Source organism: Balaenoptera physalus, assembly GCF_965194825.1.
Source record: "Balaenoptera physalus genome assembly, chromosome: 4".
Classification (NCBI taxonomy): Eukaryota; Metazoa; Chordata; class Mammalia; order Artiodactyla; family Balaenopteridae; genus Balaenoptera; species Balaenoptera physalus.
In genome coordinates, this window is record NC_138891.1 from 143,020,406 (window position 1) to 143,041,848 (window position 21,443).

The 21,443-nt window shown below is 48.3% G+C and overlaps 1 protein-coding gene across 9 annotated transcripts in view; it reads right to left on the reverse strand.

Annotated features, from left to right (window-relative positions):
- C2CD2 (C2 calcium dependent domain containing 2) overlaps nt 1-20,886 on the reverse strand; it is a 61,191-nt gene extending 40,305 nt beyond the window's left edge. For 4 of the 9 annotated variants that reach the window (XR_014262703.1, XM_082458795.1, XM_082458790.1 and 1 more), the window contains exons 1-2: nt 20,149-20,886; nt 4,839-4,937 (exon numbers count right to left, since the gene is read on the reverse strand). Coding sequence is in view for 8 of the 9 variants with exons in the window: in XM_082458795.1 (XP_082314921.1) it covers nt 4,839-4,937; nt 20,149-20,421 (372 nt within the window). In the remaining variant the exon portion in view is untranslated. The remainder of the gene's footprint in view (nt 1-4,838; nt 4,938-20,148) is intronic. The other 5 variants (XM_082458788.1, XM_082458793.1, XM_082458794.1 and 2 more) reach the window with 2 other exon arrangements.
- Between the last annotated feature and the right edge of the window lie 557 nt (nt 20,887-21,443).

Consider the following 21,443-nt stretch of genomic DNA (forward strand, 5'->3'; position numbering starts at 1 on the left):
TTCTGGAGGCCGACTCGGGTTCAGTTCCAGCCTCTGTTATTCAGCAGCTCTTAGTTCCCTTGCCCGAGTGCCCCAGCCTCTCTTGGCCTCAGTTTCCTCCTCCGTACAATGGGCACAATGCTTCCTTGGGCAGTGAAGAGCTGTGGGCACTAATGAGAACAGACACGGCCCTTATTGCCCGACGGCATCAGAGCTACCACATGGCAGGGGCCCTGCAGGTGCTGCACAGGCCGGGGCCGGGGAAGGATTCATCCTTTACAGACACAAAGCCCGTGGCTCAGAGAGGGCCTCACACCGAGAAGGCCAGCGTCACTGCAGTCCCCCAGCAGCAAGTGACCCTTGCTTTGCCTGGCAAGCCTTCCACATATACATCCTGTTCAAAGGGACACTCACTATGCTTGCTAAGTAAATGTGTGGCCTTTGCAGCGCGTGCCTATCCCAGCACAACACTCCTAACCCTGATTCCCGTTTGGAGAGCTCCCAGGCTGCCCTTGTAGGCCTCACGCCTTCACAAAGCTTCCGAACCCACGCATTTGCCCTGGAGGGGTTAAGGCTGCACCCCAAGAAGGAAGAGCTAAAGTAAGTTTGCTCCTTCTGGGTCAAACATTCTGGAGCAAACCTCTCCTAGGACATGAGGAAAGAACACAGCTGAAACTCGCTGCTCTTGTGTAAGAGCGCAATTACAGTCTGGGAGAGAGAAATGTACTGGGGGCGTGTTGAGACTGGAAGGGAAGACACAGAGAGCCCTGGAGAGAAGTTGAAGGGCAATGCTCTCCTCCACAAGAAGTGCCCCACTCGGTACCGAGCCCTCACTGGGCCTGCCACCCGGCTAAGCTGAGCGTGTGTCTGCAGACCATGAGCCCTGGAGACCCAGGGGTGCTTCCAGTCGCCACCTGGAAAGATGCCCGTCCACAGAAGCACAGGCGTCCTGCCCTGCATGGGGAGAACTCCTTTAGAAAAATGCCCCTGCCCCAGCAGAGCTTGCCTCTTGGAATAAATATCTGGTCTTTGTCCTCAGTTCCTGGCACACAGCTCCTAAAAGCCTTGGAATCTCCGGAGTGATAAGAATGTCTTTTGTATGCTAAGGAGATGACTGGTGGTTTTGGGCCCCTAGATAACATCAGGATGGGGACTGGGGGCCAGAAAGACCAAGGCGTGGTTAGAGGGTAGCAGCTTTGCCACCTGGACTTCAGGGGAGGGGATGGGAACTAGAGAGGGAACACTCACCCATGCCTGTGATTTAATCAGCCATGCCTCTGTAATGGAACCTCCAGAAAACCCCTAAACAATGGGGTTCGGAGAGCTTCTGGTCCTGGGAGGGCGGTGCATGTGGAGAGCGTGGAAGCTCCGCACCCCTTCTCCCTTCCCTGTCCCAGGCATCTGCCATTTGGCCGTTCCTGAGCTGTGTCCTTTATTAGACACTGATAATAGTAAGTAAAGTGCTTTCCCGAGTTCTGTGAGCTGTCCTAGCAAATGCTCAAGCATTTGGAAGGGGTTGTGGGGCCTGCCGCTTTATAGCCAGTTGGTGGGTACAGGTGGCCCAGACTTGGGGTTGGCGTCTGAAGTGAGGGGCAGTCTTGGGCTGAGCCCTTAACCTGTAGGGTCTGTGCTGTGTGGGTAGTCAGTGCCAGAATCGAGTTGAATTGTAGGACACCCTGTTGGTGTCCAGAGAACTGGAGGACTGCTTGTTGGGTGCAAGAAAAATCGCACACATTTGGTGTCAGAAGAGTCGTGAGTAAACTGCTCAGAAGCCCCCAATTCAGCCACGGCTGCCGGGTGTGGAGTGTGCATCTACCACGGGTCCTGCAAGGTGACTCAGATGCTCTAAGCTATGCAAGACCCCACTCTCTGTGCAGCACGGGGGGCGGGGGGCTTGCTGATGAGCCAGGTACTTGCAAAGGTAGTTGCTCTGCCACATGGGGGTCTTCGGGGGCTGCAGGAGAAAGTCCGAGCACATGGCAACTGGAAGGCAGGGGAGACCCGGTTCTGTTCTGCGAGGGTCGTGCTGGGAGACTCAAGACCAAACCCAAGCTGGGAAGATGCTCACGAAGGGAGACCAGAACCCCATTCTCATCTACTTGATCGAAGATGTGACTAGACACCAGACCCCAGAGTCACCCCTTTCGTTACCTCAAATGTCATCCACACGCCCCCTGTCAGGACTGAGTGAGAGGGATGAGAAACACAGACCCTGACACTCTGGAGGGAGCATGGAAAGGGGAGGGGGATGTCATTGAATCTCCCATCTGCATTCCTTGGACACCTTCTGAGTCCTCAGGCTCTGCTACAGTTCTTCCCTTCTCAAGAATTACACAGAGCAGAGAGAACACATGACGTTGCTGGCACAGGATTCAACCTAAGTTTGGAACCCATGGGGGGTGTTTAGATCCTAAAAGGAGGAAGACACCGTCATCAGCATCCTGCCCGACAGGCAGCCCTAGAGCACGAGCTCCTGGGACAACGCCTGTCCTTCGTTTAACGCAGGGGTCCCCAACCCCTGGGCAGGTTTGTGGCCTAACAGGAACCCATAGCAGGAGGTGAGCGGCGGGCGGGCGAGCGAAGCTTCATCTGCCGCCCCCCAGCGCTCACATTACTGCCTGAACCCTCTCCCCTCCACTGCTTCCCACCCCCCATCCGTGGAAAAGTTGTCTTCCGCAAAATCGGTCCCTGGTCAAGAAAACACAGGAGTCAAGAACTACGAAGAAACTTGGAAAAGAAAACAAGATCGTCTGCACTTTCCCAGTAGTTTACTGGGTAAAAAGCTTCCTAGAAGATAGTGTGGACAGCCGTCCATGGTCCTATCCGGGGGGAGCAGAGGAAGGAAGGCTGAGAGCAGAGAGGAAGAGGGCAGACTTAAAAAAAAAGCTTATGCACTTCTATATATTGTTTTTAACTTTTTGACGGGTATGCACAATTTCTGTAATGGTATTAAAACAAACACAGTTTAACTGTCCACTTTCCAAAGGATGCTTTTCTGGCAATATATATCAAGACCTTTAAAAATGGTCTATTGCCATTTCCAATCTCTGCTCCCTCCCGGCACCTCCAGGCCAGCCCCTGAGATCTGGCCCTCTCTTAACGCTGACAGTGTCAGAAATCAGCAAACAGAAACTGTCCACCACAAAGGGACCTGGGGTCTATTTGTAATAATAGGGCACTCACTGCACAGGGGCACTTGCCAAGCAGGGGCCTGGGGTAGGTGAGGCCAGCAGCAATCTGTCCCTCAGTCCCCCAGCCTTTGAAACTTAGGCACTGGAGCATCTGCTCGCAAGGCCCCTTCCAGCTCTTACGGGCTGTGCCGCTGTCAGCATCCTGCCTTGTGGCCACCAGTTTCCTCCCAATATCTTCCAGAGACTTCTCCATGCTTGTTGCAGGGGTTATGGAGCTCTGTGACCCCCGTATCAGCCAAGGGTGGGGGAAGAGAGCTTCCCTGCGCTGCCCGGGCAGAGGAAGCTGGGCCAGCCCCCGGGCAACCAATTCTGGAATCCGTGGTGGAGCTGAAGCGTGCGTACCTACAACCTAGGAATGCCACGCCTGCCCTGGAGATACCCCCGTTCTTATGCCTGAGGACTCAGGAGACAGTCCCCGGCAGCTCTGCTTGCTGTATTTGAGAAAAAGAGAAAACTACCTAATTATCCATCAGTGGAAGGTGGAAAAAGCAGCCCTGGTCCACCCAGAATCCTGAACTGTAGTTCCAGCTAATGAACTAGAGAGACACAAATCAACCTGGATGAACCTCCCAGCTGTCATGTTCCATAAGGAGAAAGCTTCTTGTGAAACTGTGCACACAGAACAATAAACGTCTGAAATGCACAAACAATGCTCTAGCTGAGCCACGGAGGAGATACACAAGAGGTGGGGTTCCAGGGGGCTGGATGTGAGCTCCTCCTGGGCCCGGGGCCACCCAGGTGTCCCCTCCTTGCTGTCTGCTAAATGATATGCGTTTAATTTGGTAATAAAATATAGAGAGATACAAGGGTAAGCCTTGTACCTAAGAGTTTCTCAGCACTTCTACAGATGCTTTTTGTTAAAAAAAAAAAAGAACTTACAATTATTTATGGTATTCGACCAGTCTAATAAGTAACTTCAGCATGTGAGCTGTTAGCAACTATAAAATAAACTCTACGTGATATCTAAATGACTCAAATCTATATATCGTGTTACGGAAATTACTCACATATTATTTATATAACTATATGTATAAATTTAGATATAATTCACCCATTTAAACTATACAATTAAATGGTTTTTAAATATATTTCACAGCGTTGTACAAACATCACCAGTCTAGAACATTTTCATCACCCCCTGAAACCCTGTCCTGTTCACCGAAGCAGTCCCTGTTCACGTCCCCTCAAGCACTACCCGGCCCCAGCCCCTGGACACCACTCATCTACTTTCTGCCTCTACTGATTTATCTATTCTGAATATTTCATATAAATGGAACCTTATGTGTCCTTTCATGTCTGGCTTCTCTCACTTAGTGGAGTGTCTTCGAGGCTCATCCACGTGGGAGCACGTGTCAGAACTGCATTCCTTTAGGAGGCCAAATAATACTCCATCGTGTGGATATGCCATGTCTTATTTATCTAGTCATCAAGGCGATGGATCAGATTTTATTTATTTTTTTGATGTAAGGTGTCTGGCATTTTCAATAACTCCAAGACAGAAAAAATTCCCCCACCCCAGCTTTTTTTCTCTTTTAAGCTGAAGTCTAGCTGATCTACAACGCTGTGCCAATCTCTGCCGCACAGCAACGTGACTCAGTTATCCAACCCCGCTTTAAATTCGCTTCCGCGGTGAGGAAAGGCCCAGGCGGGTGACGGCGCCCGGCTCACCTTCTCCTGGGCTGACTGGGCCACGCTGGACACTTGTCCCAAGGCCAGCTCCAGGGGCTGCTGCAGCAGGTCCTCCTGGAAGCAGAGGAGTGGTGGGCCCTGGAACAGAAAAGCACGGTGAGCAGACGGGTGCAGTGCCAGGCGGGGTGGCTACTTTCTAGAGCCAATGACGTACTCGCCGCAAAGCTCGGCAGACCTCAGAAAATGTGGTCTGACTTCTTTCGGTTCAATCCATGCCTCTAAATAGCAGCAACGGGCAAATATCAGTAAGGAACGCAGGGACAAAACCAAAGATGTCGCAATAAAGTCGGCAAAGGATATTCTGAGAGCTCGTGTTTACAGTGTAAGGGGAGAAGCCCAGGCTCCTGGGCTGGACGGTGGGTCTGGAGATCAAGCCCAGCACCTGGCCAAGCACAGCAGGTTCAAGAGCTGTGCTGCCCTTCTTCCGGGAAAGCACGCTCTCCGGTTTCAGAGAATCACCTCGCCCTGCTCCACGTGGGTGCTGGCACTCTACTCAGGGTGGCCCCCTTCTCCTCTCCCACTGCCCAAACGGCGCGTGAGTGGGAACCCGGGCGGGGGCACTGGGAAGCTGTGGCTGCTTCTCCCTGGAATTTGGGATTCCTTGGCTGGAAATGACCTTGGGCCGGGGCCATGCCCAAGGATCGGGTTCCTCCAGGGCTGCCAGGCTCCTGCCCTCCAGGGTCTCCTGGTTCAACCCCGTCCTCGGCTCTGTGCATTCCCATAAGCATCCAGAAAAGTCCTCTGTGGCTTGTCACCCTATGTCCATTTGGTTCTTGCAATTAAAATCTCCAAGTGCAAGACGTGCAGGTAATGAATATGACCACAAGGCAACAAGATTGATGTCTCATAAAAGAACAAATCAGGCTTGGATTGCCAACCAAGTCTTGGGCATTTAAAAATAAGTTCTCTTGAGAAGCTGAACACTTATGCCTACAATACGACCCCGGAACGAAACTCTTCTTAAACTCTTTTCCGGACATGCTCCAGAAAGTACATCATCGTCAAGTGAGCTCCGATTGACTGGTTAAAAAAGAGATTCAGACCCACAACTTCCCTCCGTATCTCATCTATTTCCGAGACTCTCAGCTGCGATGTGCTGGTTCCAACTACAAGGCCAGATCAAGGGTAGGGAATTAAAATGGTACAAAAAGGCACGAAAGCTCTCCTGGAAAGTGCAGTGCAGAGGAACAAGAATGAAGTCATCACGGGGCTGTTTCTTAAGAATTCCCAGGGATCCAGAGTAAACCTACAAGGCACAGAACATTGTCACTGACATGCTTCTAACCTCACCCTGTCTTAGCAATATTGATCTCACCCCCTAAGAATCAACAGGGAAGAATTAAATCTACTTCTCAAGCGTGATGAAGTCATGCTTTGGGGGCTGCTCTGCTGACATTCTCCACGGCTAGAGCTCGTATGACCTGCCGACCAGGGGCTTGGGGACGACAGCACGCTGTGTGCCAAGCTGCGTGGCCAGAAGAACAGCACCCAGCACAGAGCCTAGCGCCGGGCAGGGAGCCGAGCCCCCGCGGGAGTCGTTACAGCTGCCGGGACTGCGCCAGCCTGAAGACACCACGTTGCCTTAAGCAGCCCCGATGCCACCTCCTGCCCCTGCCCGTCAGGAGGTGCCATCTATGCCCTCTTATGTATGACAGCTTCTGAACGAAAACCCTGGAAATATTTTGCTAGGGAAGTTAATGTCAAGGGGCGGTCTCGCAAAGGAAATATACTATGAAGTTAAAATAAGGACCCAGAGGTTCCCCTTCCCTTTCTGCTTGATCCTTGAGTTTCAGGAAGCCCGGCGTGCATGCAGCATGGCCACAAACTCCCACATCTCTGCACCCTGTCCGTGGGCAGGCAGCCCTGTTCCGGACTCAACCCCACTCAGAATAGAGCAAGATTTTATGTCCACAGGAAAAGCAACAGGCAGGAATTGCCAGGAAAACACTGAGAAAGAAAAACAAGAGACTAGCTCTCCTAGACATTAAGACGCACTCTAGAACCTCTGCAATTCAAAGTGTGAACACACAGACGACTAGTAGGGCTGGAACAGGATGTCCACAATAGACCCCAACACATGTGGAAACAGTATGTGACAAAGGTCGCATCCCAAATCACTGGCGAAAGATGGATTTTTGAAAAATCTGGATACAGGAGGAAACCCAGATAGAGTGCAAACCTCACTCCACTACAAGTAAAGAACACAACCACGCGAAGGGGAGGGAAACAGATCTAACCTGAGAAACCAAAGAAAACAGTATCCTGGCTGCACATGAATGCTAGAATCTAGTCAGTAAATGTGTTTCTCATGGGGATACAGGTCAGCAATTCAGAAAGTAAGTTATGTGTAAACTAGAATTGACCAAATAAATATGTTACAGAGAGTAAGTCCCAGATACCTCACTCTTGGAGGAAGAAGTTAGAGATAAGGAAAGGGGAAGATGAAAATGAACTCTGTGCCGTTGACCTGGAATCCAGGATATAGGGATAGTTGTGGTTTTGAAGATGCAGACAGAGAGATGTGTGCACATGAATGTGTCAGCACCCACATATACATTTCCTAGGTCTGTCCACTAAGAGGGTCTAGAAGCAATGAGACCCCAGCAGTAATGAGCACACCTGATGCCCAGATCTTGTTTCCTAAACACTTCTCCAGGAAAAGGAATCAGAGCTGCTTAGAAAAGTGGCTGAATCCAGGGCCAGAGAAGAGGAAAACAGAAGACGAGCTTAGAGCAAACATCTTGTGGAACCATCAAACAAGAAAATGCTAAGAAAAGAAAAAAACTATGTGTGTGTGTGTGTATATATATATCTCAGTGGAAGAACACAAAAGAGCTTCTAATGGCCAAAACAAGGACAGTTTAAGCAACAAAATAAATAGTGATGGTACTGAATTATAACCCGTGGAATAAAATAAATACCCATGAGTCCATACTGATGTAAATAATCAATGAAATATATAGATGGAGAAGTGGCAGCTCTTTCTTGCTGTAGAATTCCAATGAATAAACGTAGAAGGAGAGAGGGAAACAGAAAATAATCATTAGGCAAACTCCACAGAAGTCAATGGCTGCAGACTAGATACACAGATGGATGGCAAAATCAGTGAGTGAAAGTATGAGGGGTGACAGGATTTGTACAATCTCAAAGTATCTCCCGAAGTTATGTGGTAACTATAGGGGGAAAGGATAAGAGGAGACGTAAGATGTAAGAAGAGAAACTGGCGGAAATCACCTTAACCAAGGAATGAAGGCCACTGCTTCTCCCCAGCAGTAAGCCACACTGACATCAGGCACCCCGTGATGCAGTACACTGAAAGGGGCGCATCACTTCTGCGGTTCGTATAACTGCAGTCCAATTGTGTGAAAACACCAAATTGAGGGATATTTGGCAAAATAACAATCAATACTCCTCAGCGTTGTCAAGGTCACAAAGAAACAAGGGAAGACTGGGAAACTGTTACAGCCTGCAGGAGACAAACGCAAAGCAACAACTCAATCCATGGAGGACCTGAACGGGACCCTGGAACAATAAAAGAATACTGGTGGAAAGCCGGTGAAATTCAGGCTGTTGCAAAGTCACCACAGCCTCTGCTGTTGCAGGCTTGCCCCGCATTCCAATTATAACTACCGTACCCCTCCCTTCCCCCCGGCCTGAGTGAGCCAGAGTCCCCTAATCAGCTGCTGCTTTAACCCTGTCCTGTCTGGCGGGAACAGATGCCTGAGGGCGACCTACATATAGAGGTGGAGCCAAATCCAAAGCTGAACCCCGGGAGCCGTGCGAGCAAAGAACAGAAGGGAAATTTCTCTGTGCAGCCTCAGGAGCAGCGGATTAAATCCCCACAAGAGACTCGAGGTACCCTGCGTCTGTGGAATACCTGAAGAGACAACGAATCAACCCAAAATTGAGGCAGTGGACTTTTTGAGCAACTGTAGACTTGGGGGTTGCTGCCTGTGAGTGACTTGTTTCTGATTTTTATGTTTATCTTACTATAGTTTTTAGCTCTTGTTATCATTGGCAGATTTGTTTATTGGTTTTGTTGCTGTCTTCTTTTTTTTAATTACTTTTTAATTTTTTTATTTTAATAATTTTTTCATTTTAATTATTTTATTTTATTTTATTATTTTTTTCCTTTCTTTTTTTCTCCCTTTTCTTCTGAGCCATGTGGTTGACAGGGTCTGGTGCTCCGGTCTGGTGTCAGGCCTGAGACTCTGAGGTGGGAGAGCCGAGTTCAGGACATTGGAACACCAGAGACCTCCTGGCCCCATGTAATATCAATTGGCGAGAGCTCGCCCAGAGATCCCCATCTCAACACTAAGACACAGCTCCACCCAATGACCAGCAAGCTCCAGTGCTGGACGCCCCATGCCAAACAACTAGCAAGACAGGAACACAACACCACCCAATAGCAGAGAGGCTGCCTAATATCATACTAAGCTCACAGACACCCCAAAACACACCACCGGCCGCAGCCCTGCCCACCAGAAAGACAAGATCCAGCCTCACCCACCAGAACACAGGCACCAGTCCCCTCCACCAGGAAGCCTACACAAGCCACTGAACCAACCTTACCTACCAATAAACAATGGGAACTACAAACCTGCAGCCTGTGAAAAGGAGACCCCAAACACAGTAAATTAAGCAAAATAAGATGACAGAGAAATACACAGCAGATGAAGTAGCAAGGTAAAACTCCACAAGACCAAACAAATGAAGAGGAAATAGGCAGTCTACGTGAAAAATAATTCAGAGTAATGACAGTAAAGATAATCCAAAATCTTGGAAACAGATTGGAGAAAATACAAGAAACGTTTAAAAAGGACCTCGAAGAACTAAAGAGCAAACAAACAATGATGAACAACACACTAAATGAAATTAAAAATTCTCTGGAAGGAATCAATAGCAGAACAACTGATGCAGAAGAATGGATAAGTGACCTGGAAGATAAAATAGTGGAAATAACTACCCCAGAGCAGAATAAAGAAAAAAGAATGAAAAGAATTGAGGACAGTCTCAGAGACCTCTGGGACAATATTAATCATACCAACATTTGAATTATAGGTGTCCCAGAAGAAGAAGAGAAAAAGAAAGTGTCTGAGAAAATATTTGAAGAGATTATAGTTGAAAACTTCCATAATATGGGAAAGGAAATAGTCAATACAGTCCAGGAAGCGCAGGGAGTCCCATACAGGATAAATCCAAGGAGAAACATGCCAAGACACATACTAATGAAACTATCAAAAATTAAATACAAAGAAAAAATATTAAAAGCAGCAGGGGAAAAGCAACAAATAACATACAAGGGAATCCCCATAAGGTTAACAGCTGATCTTTCAGCAGAAACTCTGCAAGCCAGAAGGGAGTTGCAGGACATATTTAAAGTGATGAAAGGGAAGAATCTACAACGAAGATTTCTCTACCCAGCAAGAATCTCTTTCAGATTCGACAGAGAAATTAAAATCTTTACAGACAAGCAAAAGTTAAGAGAATTCAGCACCACCAAACCAGCTTTACAACAAATGCTAAAGGAACTTCTCTAGGCAGGAAACACAGGAGAAGGAAAAGATTTACAATAACAAACCCAAAACAATTAAGAAAATGGTAATAGGAACATACACATTGATAACTACCTTAAATGTAAATGGATTAAATGCTCCAACCAAAAGACACAGACTGGCTGAATGGATACAAAAACAAGACCCGGATATATGCTGTCTACAAGAGACCCTCTTCAGATCTAGGGACACATACAGACTGAAAGTGAGGGGATGGAAAAAGATATTCCATACAAATGGAAATCAAAAGAAAGCTGGAGTAGCAATTCTCATATCAGACAAAATAGACTTTAAAATAAAGACTACTACAAGAGACAAAGAAGGACACTACATAATGATCAAGGAATCAATCCAAGAAGAAGATATAACAATTGTAAATATTTATGCACCCAACATAGGAGCACCTCAATACATAAGGCAACTGCTAACAGCCATAAAAGGGGAAATCGACAGTAACACAAACATAGTAAGGGACTTTAACACCCCACTTTCACCAATGGACAGATCATCGAAAATGAATATAAATAAGGAAACACAAGTTTTAAATGATACATAAAAACAAGATGGACTTAATTGATATTTATAGGACATTCCATCCAAAAAACAGCAGAATACATTTTCTTCTCAAGTGCTCATGGAACATTCTCCAGGATAGATCATATCTTGCGTCACAAATCAAGCCTTGGTAAATTTAAGAAAATTGAAATCATATCAAGTATCTTTTCTGACCACAATGCTATGAGACTAGATATCAATTACAGGAAAAAAAGTGTAAAAAATACAAACACATGGAGGATAAACAATATGTTACTAAATAATCAAGAGATCGCTGAAGAAATCAAAGAGTAAATCAAAAAATACCTAGAAACAAATGACAATGAAAACACAATGACCCAAAACTTATGGGATGCAGCAAAAGCAGTTCTAAGAGGGAAGTTTATAGCAATAAAATCCTACCTCAAGAAACAAGAAACATCTCAAATAAACAACCTAACCTTACACCTAAAGCAATCAGAGAAAGAAGAACAAAAAAAACCCAAAGTTAGCAGAAGGAAAGAAATCATAAAGATCAGATCAGAAATAAATGAAAAAGAAATGAAGGAAACAATAGCAAAGATCAATAAAACTGAAAGCTGGTTCTTTGAGAAGATAAACAAAATTGATAAACCACTAGCCAGACTCATCAAGAAAAAAAGGGAGAAGACTCAAACAGAATTAGAAATGAAAAAGGAGAAGCAACAACAGACACTGCAGAAATACAAAGGCTCATGAGGGATTACTACAAGCAACTATATGCCAATAAAATGGACAGCCTGGAAGAAATGGACAAATTCTTAGAAAAGCACAGTCTTCCAAGACTGAACCAGGAAGAAATAGAAAATATAAACAGACCAATCACAAGCACTGAAATTGAGACTGTGATTAAAAATCTTCCAACAAACAAAAGCCCAGGACCAGATGGCTTCACAAGTGAATTCTATCAAACATTTAGAGAAGAGCTAACACCTATCCTTCTCAAACTCTTCCAAAATATAGCAGAGGGAGGAACACTCCCAAACTCATTCTATGAGGCCACCATCACCTTGATACCAAAACCAGACATACATGTCACAAAGAAAGAAAACTACAGGCCAATATCACTGATGAACATAGATGCAAAAATCCTCAACAAAATACTAGCAAACAGAATCCAACAGAACATTAAAAGGATCAAACAACATGATCAAGTGGGGGTTATCCCAGGAATGCAAGGATTCTTCAATATACGCAAATCAATCCATGTGATACACCATATTAACAAACTGAAGGATAAAAACCATATGATCATCTCAATAGATGCAGAAAAAGCTTTTGACAAAATTCAACACCCATTTATGATAAAAACTCTCCAGAAAGTAGGCATAGAGGGAACTTACCTCAACATAATATAGGCCATATATGACAAACCCACAGCCAACATCCTTCTCAATGGTAAAAAACAGAAACCATTTCCTCTAAAATCAGGAACAAGACAAGGATGCCCACTCTCACCACTATTATTCAACACAGTTTTGGAAGTTTTAGCCACAGCAATCAGAGAAGAAAGAGAAATAAAAGGAATCCAAATTGGAAAAGAAGAAGTAAAGCTGTCACTGTTTGCAGATGACATGATACTATACACATAGAATCCTAAAGATGCTACCAGAAAACTACTAGCGCTAATCAATGAATTTGGTAAAGTAGCAGGATACAAAATTAATACACAGAAATCTCTTGCATTCCTATACGCTAATGACGAAAAATATGAAAGAGAAATTAAGGAAACACTCCCATTTACCATTGCAAGAAAAAGAATAAAATACCTAGGAATAAACCTACCTAAGGAGACAAAAGATCTGTATGCAGAAAACTATAAGACACTGATGAAAGAAATTAAAAATGATACAAACAGATGGAGAGATATACCATGTTCTTGGATTGGAATAATCAACATTGTGAAAATGACTATACTACCCAAAGCAATCTTTGGGTAGTATCAATGCAATCCCTATCAAACTACCAGTGGCATTTTTCACAGAACTGGAACAAAAAATTTCACAATTTGTACGGAAACACAAAAGACCCCGAATAGCCAAAGCAATCTTGAGAAAGAAAAACAGAGTTGGAGGAATCAGGCTCCCTGACTTCAAACTATACTACAAAGCTACAGTAATCAAGACAGTATGGTACTAGCACAAAAACAGAAATATAGATCAATGGAACAGGATAGAAAGCCCAGAGATAAACCCACGCACATACGGTCACCTTATTTTTGATAAAGGAGGCAAGAATATACAATGGAGAAAAGACAGCCTCATCAATAAGTGGTGCTGGGAAAACTGGACAGCTACATGTAAAAGAATGAAATTAGAACACTCCTTAACACCATACACAAAAATAAACTCAAAATGGACTAAAGACCTAAATGTAAGGCCGGACTAAAGACCTAAATGTAAGGCCAGACACTACACAACTCTTAGAGGAAAACATAGGAAGAACACTCTTTGACATAAATCACAGCAAGATCCTTTTTGACCCAGCACCTAGAGAAATGGAAATAAAAACAAAAGTAAACAAATGGGATCTAATGAAACTTAAAAGCTTTTGAACAGCAAAGGAAACCATAAACAAGATGAAAAGACAACCCTCAGAATGGGAGAAAATATTTGCAAACGAAACAACTGACAAAGGATTAATCTCCAAAGTTTACAAGCAGCTCATGCAGTTCAATATCAAGAAAACAAACAACCCAATCCAAAAATGGGCAGAAGACCTAAATAGACATTTCTCCAAAGAAGATACAGATTGCCAACAAACACATGAAGCATCACTAGTCATTAGAGAAATGCAAATCAAAACTACAGTGAGGTATCACCTCACAACGTTCAGAATGCCCATCATCAAAAAATCTACAAACAATAAATGCTGGAGAGGGTGTGGAGAAAAGGGAACTCTCTTGCACTGTTGGTGGGAATGTAAATTGATACAGCTACTATGGAGAACAGTATGGAGGTGCCTTAAAAAACTAAAAACAGAACTACCATATGACACAGCAATCCCACTATTGGGCATACACCCTGAGAAAACCATAATTCAAAAAGAGTCATGTACCACAATCTTCATTGCAGCACTATTTACAATGGCCAGGACATGGAAGCAACCTAAGTGTCCATCGACAGATGAACAGAGAAAGAAGATGTGGCACATATATACAATGGAATATTACTCAGCCATAAAAAGAAAGGAAATTGAGTTATTTATAGTGAGGTGGATGGACCTAGAGTCTGTCAAACAGAGTGAAGTAAGTCAGAAAGAGAAAAACAAATACCATATGCTAACACATATATATGGAATCTTAAAAAAAAAAAAAAGGTTCTGATGAACCTAGGGGCAGGACAGGAATAAAGACACAGACGTAGAGAATGGACTTGAGGACACGGGGAGGGGGAAGGGTAAGGTGGGACGAATGAAAGAGTAGCATTGACATATATACACTACTAAATGTAAAATACATAGCAATTGGGAAGCAGCTGCATCGCACAGGGAGATGAGCTCGGTGCTTTGTGACCACTTAGAGGGGTGGGATAGAGAGGGTGGGAGGGAGATGCAAGAGGGAGGAGATATAGGGATATATGTATATATATAGCTGATTCACTTTGTTATACAGCAGAAACTAACACAACATTGTAAAGCAATTATATTCCAACAAAGATGTTAAAAAAGAAAAAAAAGTAGGGTCTTCAATTTCATTAAAAACTTTTGTTAATTTCTTGTACTGTTACAATGTTAATATCATTTTATTATAAAATATAGTAACATTGTGCCAATATTAATTTTTTATAGGTTACAATGATAATATCATTGTACTATGAAATATAGTAACATTATACCAATGTTAATTTCTCATATTTTTACAATGTTAGTATCATTATACTACATTATAGTAACATTGTACCAATGTTAATTTCTTGGTTCTGCTCTTGTGCTATGGTTATGTAAGGCTGGCTGAGGAAAGTAAGGAAACGGAATTATTTTTGAAACTTCTCTCTAAATCTAAAAGCAGTAAAAAATTTAAAGTTTTTTTTTTTTAAGGAAGATGTTACAAGAAAGCAGCCCATCTTTATTGACTCTACTGACTAAAGGCCTCGCACAGATCTCATCGCATCCGGAGTGGATGCTGTTTTCCAGACTGAACCCAAACTTATCCTCTTCCACAGATGAAGCACAGAGAGGTCAGGGCTTGCCCAAGGTCACACAGCCCCAGAGCTGCCTTCCAGCCTAAGCAGTGGTCACACAGCTCTTCCGAGTGGCTCAAGAGGTCCCTTCCCTCCTCAGCAACCCAGGAGGGGCTGACAGGAGTGGATGTTAGCTTTGGCTGCATTTTAGTTGACACTAACACTACACCCACTCTTCCTTCCCCTGAATTCCCGTCTTGCTGAGAGAATGGGTGAATGCAAAGAACAACCTGAACTGGCATCTATTCCTCGTTTCTATTGACAGTTTGCAAAGTCATCAGTGAGCCTCCTTTAATGTTGATTCTTTAGAAGTGAAAAACAAAGCACATTAAACAGCTTCTTTGGCCCAGGCTTGGCCAGCTCCCAAGCAGGGGAGGCCTGTGTCCAGACGGGGTGATGCACATCTCCACCGTTTTTCCCCCTCCAGCGACAAGTTTCTAACAGGGCCTGTTATTCATGCTCCAGTCGCCACCTGGCCCAAGCCAGCCGTGCGCTGGGCACCGGGTGCGCTGTGCCTGGACGGACAGGGCTCTGGCCTCCCTCACAATCCCGGGGGCTGATGAGGGCACCGGTGACCACAAGGCCCTGCTGGGGTGAGGGTGGGGCAGCATCCTCCAAAAAATGAGAAGGTCAGGGACCCCTGTGCTGAGACCTGAAATACTGACAGGAGTTAAATAAGCAGAAAGGTTAAATAATGTTAGAGACGCAAGAAATGCCTTAGCGGGAAGATCCCACACAGGAAAGAACGCTGAATGTTTGAGCAATGGAAAGGAGACCGGTTTGGGGGTCAGGTAGAGAGTGCCTTCCCATTCTTACCAGCTGACTTATACTGTGGCCTCCATGGGTGGTCAAGGAGCTTGAATTTTTGTGAGGAGCGCTCGAAGCTCATTATAGAATAAGGAAACTCCCAAGTCTTGTCACTTTGTTTACTTTTCAAATTGCCACAGCTCCTATACAAGTCAGAGCTATTAATAACATGTTCTAAGTTCACAGGACATCTTTTTTTTTTTTTTTTTTTCCCCACAAAGACCACAAATTGTCTTACAGTCTCGGTCATTTGCATTTAGAACATTCCTCCGAAAAAAATCCTGGGGCAAAAGACTAAAGAGACAAACAGCTCTGTTAACCCTCCCCACCCGGGGCCCGGGCCTGCTTGAGTGGCCCATTTCTGGACAAGTCCAGAACGTGGCCCTCACTCTCGGATTGCTGCTCTCCGCATGTGGTCCCAACAGCATCAGCCCTGGGAGGAAGGCGCTGTCCAGCCCACCGGTAGGGGGCACGGGACCATGGGCACACTGGCTTCCATAGCTGGTGACCTGCTGTGGAAACGGCAACCCTGGAGCCACCAGGTGGGTGTCGAAGGTGTGGACCATTGCTGGGGTGACTGTCACCCCAAACCACTTTGTAAATGTTCATGTAAATGCAGGGGAACCAAAGGGAAAACCTCAGCTGTTGCCTTTAAATAATACAGCATTAGTTCCCAGTCTGGTGACTGAGCCAGTTCTGGGATCTTTCTGTTCTCTGGGACCGAACTGCCATCAGATCAGCTGGAATTAGGTGTTTGCAATGCCAGAGCGGAGAGACGTTGTTGGGTGAGGGGGACCTGACTGACTGACTGGTGGCTGGCTTACGGACACTGTGTGTAGCCAGCAGCTTCTCACTAGCGAGGAGCTAGCTTGGGGAACTTGTGAAAAATACAGTAAGCTCCCTGCGCCCCCAACAACTTCCTAAGTCTGAAGCGGGGGAGGGAGCAGGCATGTGTATTTTTCCAAAGCTCTCTAGGCGATTCGCCAGTGTTCCCCAAACACCTGGCATCAGCCCGACCAGCTGGCAGAGCAGCCACGGTTTCCTCACCTGTCTCTCCAATTCACCATCCTAATTATTCAGAGTGAGGGTTGCAATCCCAGGGGCCCTCTGACACAGGGAACCTGCAGTGCCACAGTCACTGGTCATCCGGGGCCAAAGGAGACTGCACAAGCTACTGACCCACCCTCAGCTCCTAGGAGATAGGAGCCCCTTTGTTAGGGATGATGCATTAAACAATCACACCCTTTTATCCTTTCTTGCTGGACCTCAACTAAAGGAAACATTTGGGTCTCAAAGTCAAGTTTGCTGTCCATAGGGGACCGTGACTGCAGATGTGGATGGCCCATGAAGAACCCCCAGCCCAGGGTCTAGGTCAACCCTGGCAAGTCTCTCTAGCCCATGGGCCTCAGTCTCCCCTTTTGGAGAAGGAAGAGGTGCTGCGAGAAGGGTTTAGGGTTCCTTGCAGTCCTAAAATACAAGCTGGGGTAAAACAGAATGGGAGGAGTCGCTCCATTCAGGAGAGAATCCCACCTTGCACGGAAGATGCTGGAGATGCCTGAGTTACTGCCAATCCCCCAGCGATAGGCAGAGAAGTGGTCTCCTCCCGGGCCAGGGCAGACAGATAACAGGACAGGGTGGGGGCAGAAGGGGGATGCTAAGCTGTGGCTCGCTGGGCTGAGTGCAGGCTTGGAGTGTCAACCCTAATCGGGGATTAGTGGAAATCGTGTTGCAGGGAGGGCAGAGGGAGACTCCGCAGGGCTGGCTGCCAGGTCAGGACAGCCGCTAACGAAACACCAGGGCCTGCTCACCCACGCTGTCATGAGTGTCGCAGTCGGGATGGCCCAGGACAGGGGAGAGGTATGCCAAGGCCAGGGCAGGAGTTCCCCAGATCCTATCAGCCTGCAGAACGTTCCATCTGAATTCAAATCAAGCAACATTTCCAGGCACCAGGGAGAGCAAAGTGACACCACCAATTCCTTCCCCCCATAACACACACACACACACACACACACACACCTGACACCACAGTCAGACCCAATCTACTGTCAGACCTCCTCCCATAACACACACACACACACACACACACACACACACACACACACACCTGACACCACAGTCAGACCCAATCTACTGTCAGAGAAGACTCAGGGCTGCCTTGAGCTTAAACCCAGTACATTATTGCCCCTTCCGGGCAGGAGTTCTGGAAAAACTGGTGTCTAAGACTCTGCAGTGCATGGCGAATAGCAGAGAACGGAAGGTGCAAAGGAGCCAAATCTCTCTCCCCGCCCCCTGAGCCAAGGGCCCTCTCTCCTCCCACGCACAGATTCAAGTGAGTAGGGAGAAAGGTTTGCCTCCGAAACCTTCAGGTATTTTCTTCAGTTCTCAGCCTTACCCGACCGGCTGCAGACAAATTCCAGAGCAGGGATATTCTCCTTTCTCTCTCAGTGCTCCAGGCACGAGGGTAATCTGGAAGCATTCTATCGAAGGCAATCATAGTTTCTAAGCCAATCAGGAAATGTCAGGGAACACGGCAGAATGGTTTAAGCAGGACTGTCCCAGCCTTACAGGAGGGAGGCTCGTGCCTCTGCCGGACCCTCTCAGGAGTCCCAGGGGAGTGACCAGGACCCTACAGATCATGCACCCAACACCAACACGCATGTTACAGCTCACGAAAGGCTGAGAAGCAGAATCAGTGGCCCACGTCATGCCCCCTGTCTCATCCAGCTGGGACAAGACTTTCACCTGCTCACAACTCCAGCCTGCAGTGTACTCAGCCCTGGAACCCAGGCCCAGGACGCCAGGTCAACCAGGGGTCAATGACAGCAGCTTCGTGGGGAAACAAATCTGTGTTTGCTCACATAGGTGCGGTCACATGGCTTCAGGGGCTCCCACAAGAGGTGGGGTGGTTCCCCTGAAGAGCTGCCCAGTTCTGGCGGCCGGGGCACGGACTCCAGGCACCGAGGCAGACGGCAGTCAAATGACCTTGAAGGCTTTTTTCATCCAAAAGTTACGGTTATTTTTTTTTCCCCCCCAGGGTTCAGAACACGGTCTTTGGTTGGATTTATGCTCATTCACACTCAAAGCTATTTTGTTTTTTAAATCCGTGGCTATGTGAGTAAGTCAAGGCCATGCGCAAAGACCAGACAGAGGGCCCACCGTGGAATATTTTGAAGGTTGATGGTCCAGACACACAGCATTCACTGTTTCCAAAGCAAAGCGCCACAGGCTTCTCCACTGAGTTCCCAAGCAGGTGGAGGAATGTGGTACACCTGGGAGCCATCAGGACAGGCGAAGACTGGCAGGTACCCCAAACCCCCCAGGCCCCCATTCCTCCTATGGAACACCTAGAAATAGCAGACGCCAGGAGCTTGTCATTAAACCAAGATGTCTTAGAAGCAAAAATAAGTCACCCAGCCATCAACCAGACAATGAACATAACCACAGGAGCAAGAGGCAGCCGGGTTCAATCACAAGCCCCTGAGCTGTGAGGCAGGAGATAGGTGGGTTCAAAGCCCAGCTCTGCCACCCACAGGCTGTGTGACCTTGGGCGGATTACTTAACCTTTCCAGACCTCAGTTTCCCCACCTGTAAAAGGTTGACAACGCCTTTGTCGCAGGAGTTGTGAGGATTCAGAGATGACAGAGGTACCTGAAGCCCCCAATACATGTCTGGCGAGTGGCTAGCCCTCAACGGTCACTAATTTTAAGCGCCAAGGAATGCAAACCTTTTGGAAATAACATGCTGGGCGAAATTCAGCTCTGTACGGGGAAGCATATTTGGTTCGCAGTTATTCAGGTGCAAAAGCAGTTCAGTGTCCAACTGCATACGGGAATCCACATGGGATGCCAGGAAGGGCAAGGGATGCCAGGAAGAGCCTGAAGGGGAAGGGGCACCCCGAAAAGTCTCTCCAACAGCCAGTTTGTCCCTCCAGTGGAGCCTAGGGCCTGGCACACCTCATGTCTGGTTAATAAAATCTAATCATTTTGCCTTGATTCCCCATCAAAGGTCCTCCAGTCTTCAGGGGTCTTTCTCCTAACTTTCAAGGATGCTCTGCCCCTTGAATCAGTCGAGGGCTGTGGCGAGGCTCCAGGGAAGAAGAGCTCTGCTCTGAACCCGCACCCCGAGATCACCGCGCCCGACCCCGCAGCACGACCGGCCCTCACGGAAACTCACCGCTTTCCGTTTGGCCTCCTCGTTCAGGGCGGTCACCCAGGCGGCCTGCCACTGGTTCCTCCAGCTGCTCAGCGCCAGGATCCAGGCGAGCAGCGCATCCGACTCGGGGCGCTGGCCCTCGCCGGGCTCCGCCGCCCGCCTCGGGGAGCGGGGTCGCGCCCTGGCCAGCGCCCACTGCGCCAGGTACAGGCCCACAGTGGCCAAGGCCACGACGAAGAGCGCCACCAAGCCCAGCCACTGGACCTCACCGAGCCACGAGTCCAGGCGGGACATGGTGATGGCGCATACCCGGCGCGCCTCGCCCCAACTTCCCAGGCAGCCCCTGGCCGGGCGCACAGCCCGCGGGCGGCGAGCTCACGACATCAGCTCGCGGCCGGCCGGGGCTCGCGGGGGGCGGGGAGGGGGCGCGGCGGGCGGATCCGGGCGGCTGGCGGCGCGGGCCCCGGGCGCCGAGAGGCCGGCGGGCGGGGTGAGCGAGAGGAGAAGCCCGGCCGGCTCACGACGGCCACGGCCCGGGACTGCGCCTCTAACCCCGCACCCCTGGCAAATGGGGACGCGGTGTCCCGCGTTCCCGACTCGGGCGTCTGGTAGTTCCCGGGGCTGTGGCGGGCGCGTTTCCTCCAGCGCGCCGCCCCAGGCGTCCCGCCCGCGGCCCAGCGGCGGCCGGAGAAGGGGCGGGGCCGCGGGGCGGGGGAGGGGGCGCGGCCTGCGGGGCGGGGCCGGGGCGGGGCCTGGGCCTCCCCTGAGCCTGGGTCGTCCCCGCCGCTCCCCGCTCCCCGCGGCCCGCCCCGCCCGGCCCTTGAAAGGCCTTGCGCCCAGCTCCCCTGCCGGCCCCGCCCCCGCTGCGGCCTCGGCCCCGGCCGGCCGTGTGCGCGCGCCGCCCGCCCCCTCCGGCGCCTTCGCCCGGACCGTGGCGGCGCGGTGGACGCGTGTGCGCCCGGCGCTGCATCCTCCTGCGCGGACCTGTCTCCGGCGTGGAGACGCGAAAGCGCGGGACTTTCCAATTAGTCAGCCCAACCCCAGGGCTACAGTGGGGCGGGCTGGCGGGGCTTCCGTGAGCGTGTGTGCGCGTGTGTGCACGCGTGTGTGTGCATGTGTGTGCGCGCGCCTGTGCGTGTGAAAGGGTGATTTCTAGGATCGCCATCTGCCCACCAGCAAAAGACAGTTGTCTGGTTTTAACATACTTGGAAAGTCCCTAGAAATCCACCACTCGCACCCTAAAGTCTGGAACCTCGCTTTAAGAGCTGCCACGATCACTCCTAGGGGGGTCTCAGGAAAATGCCCATTAAGAAGTT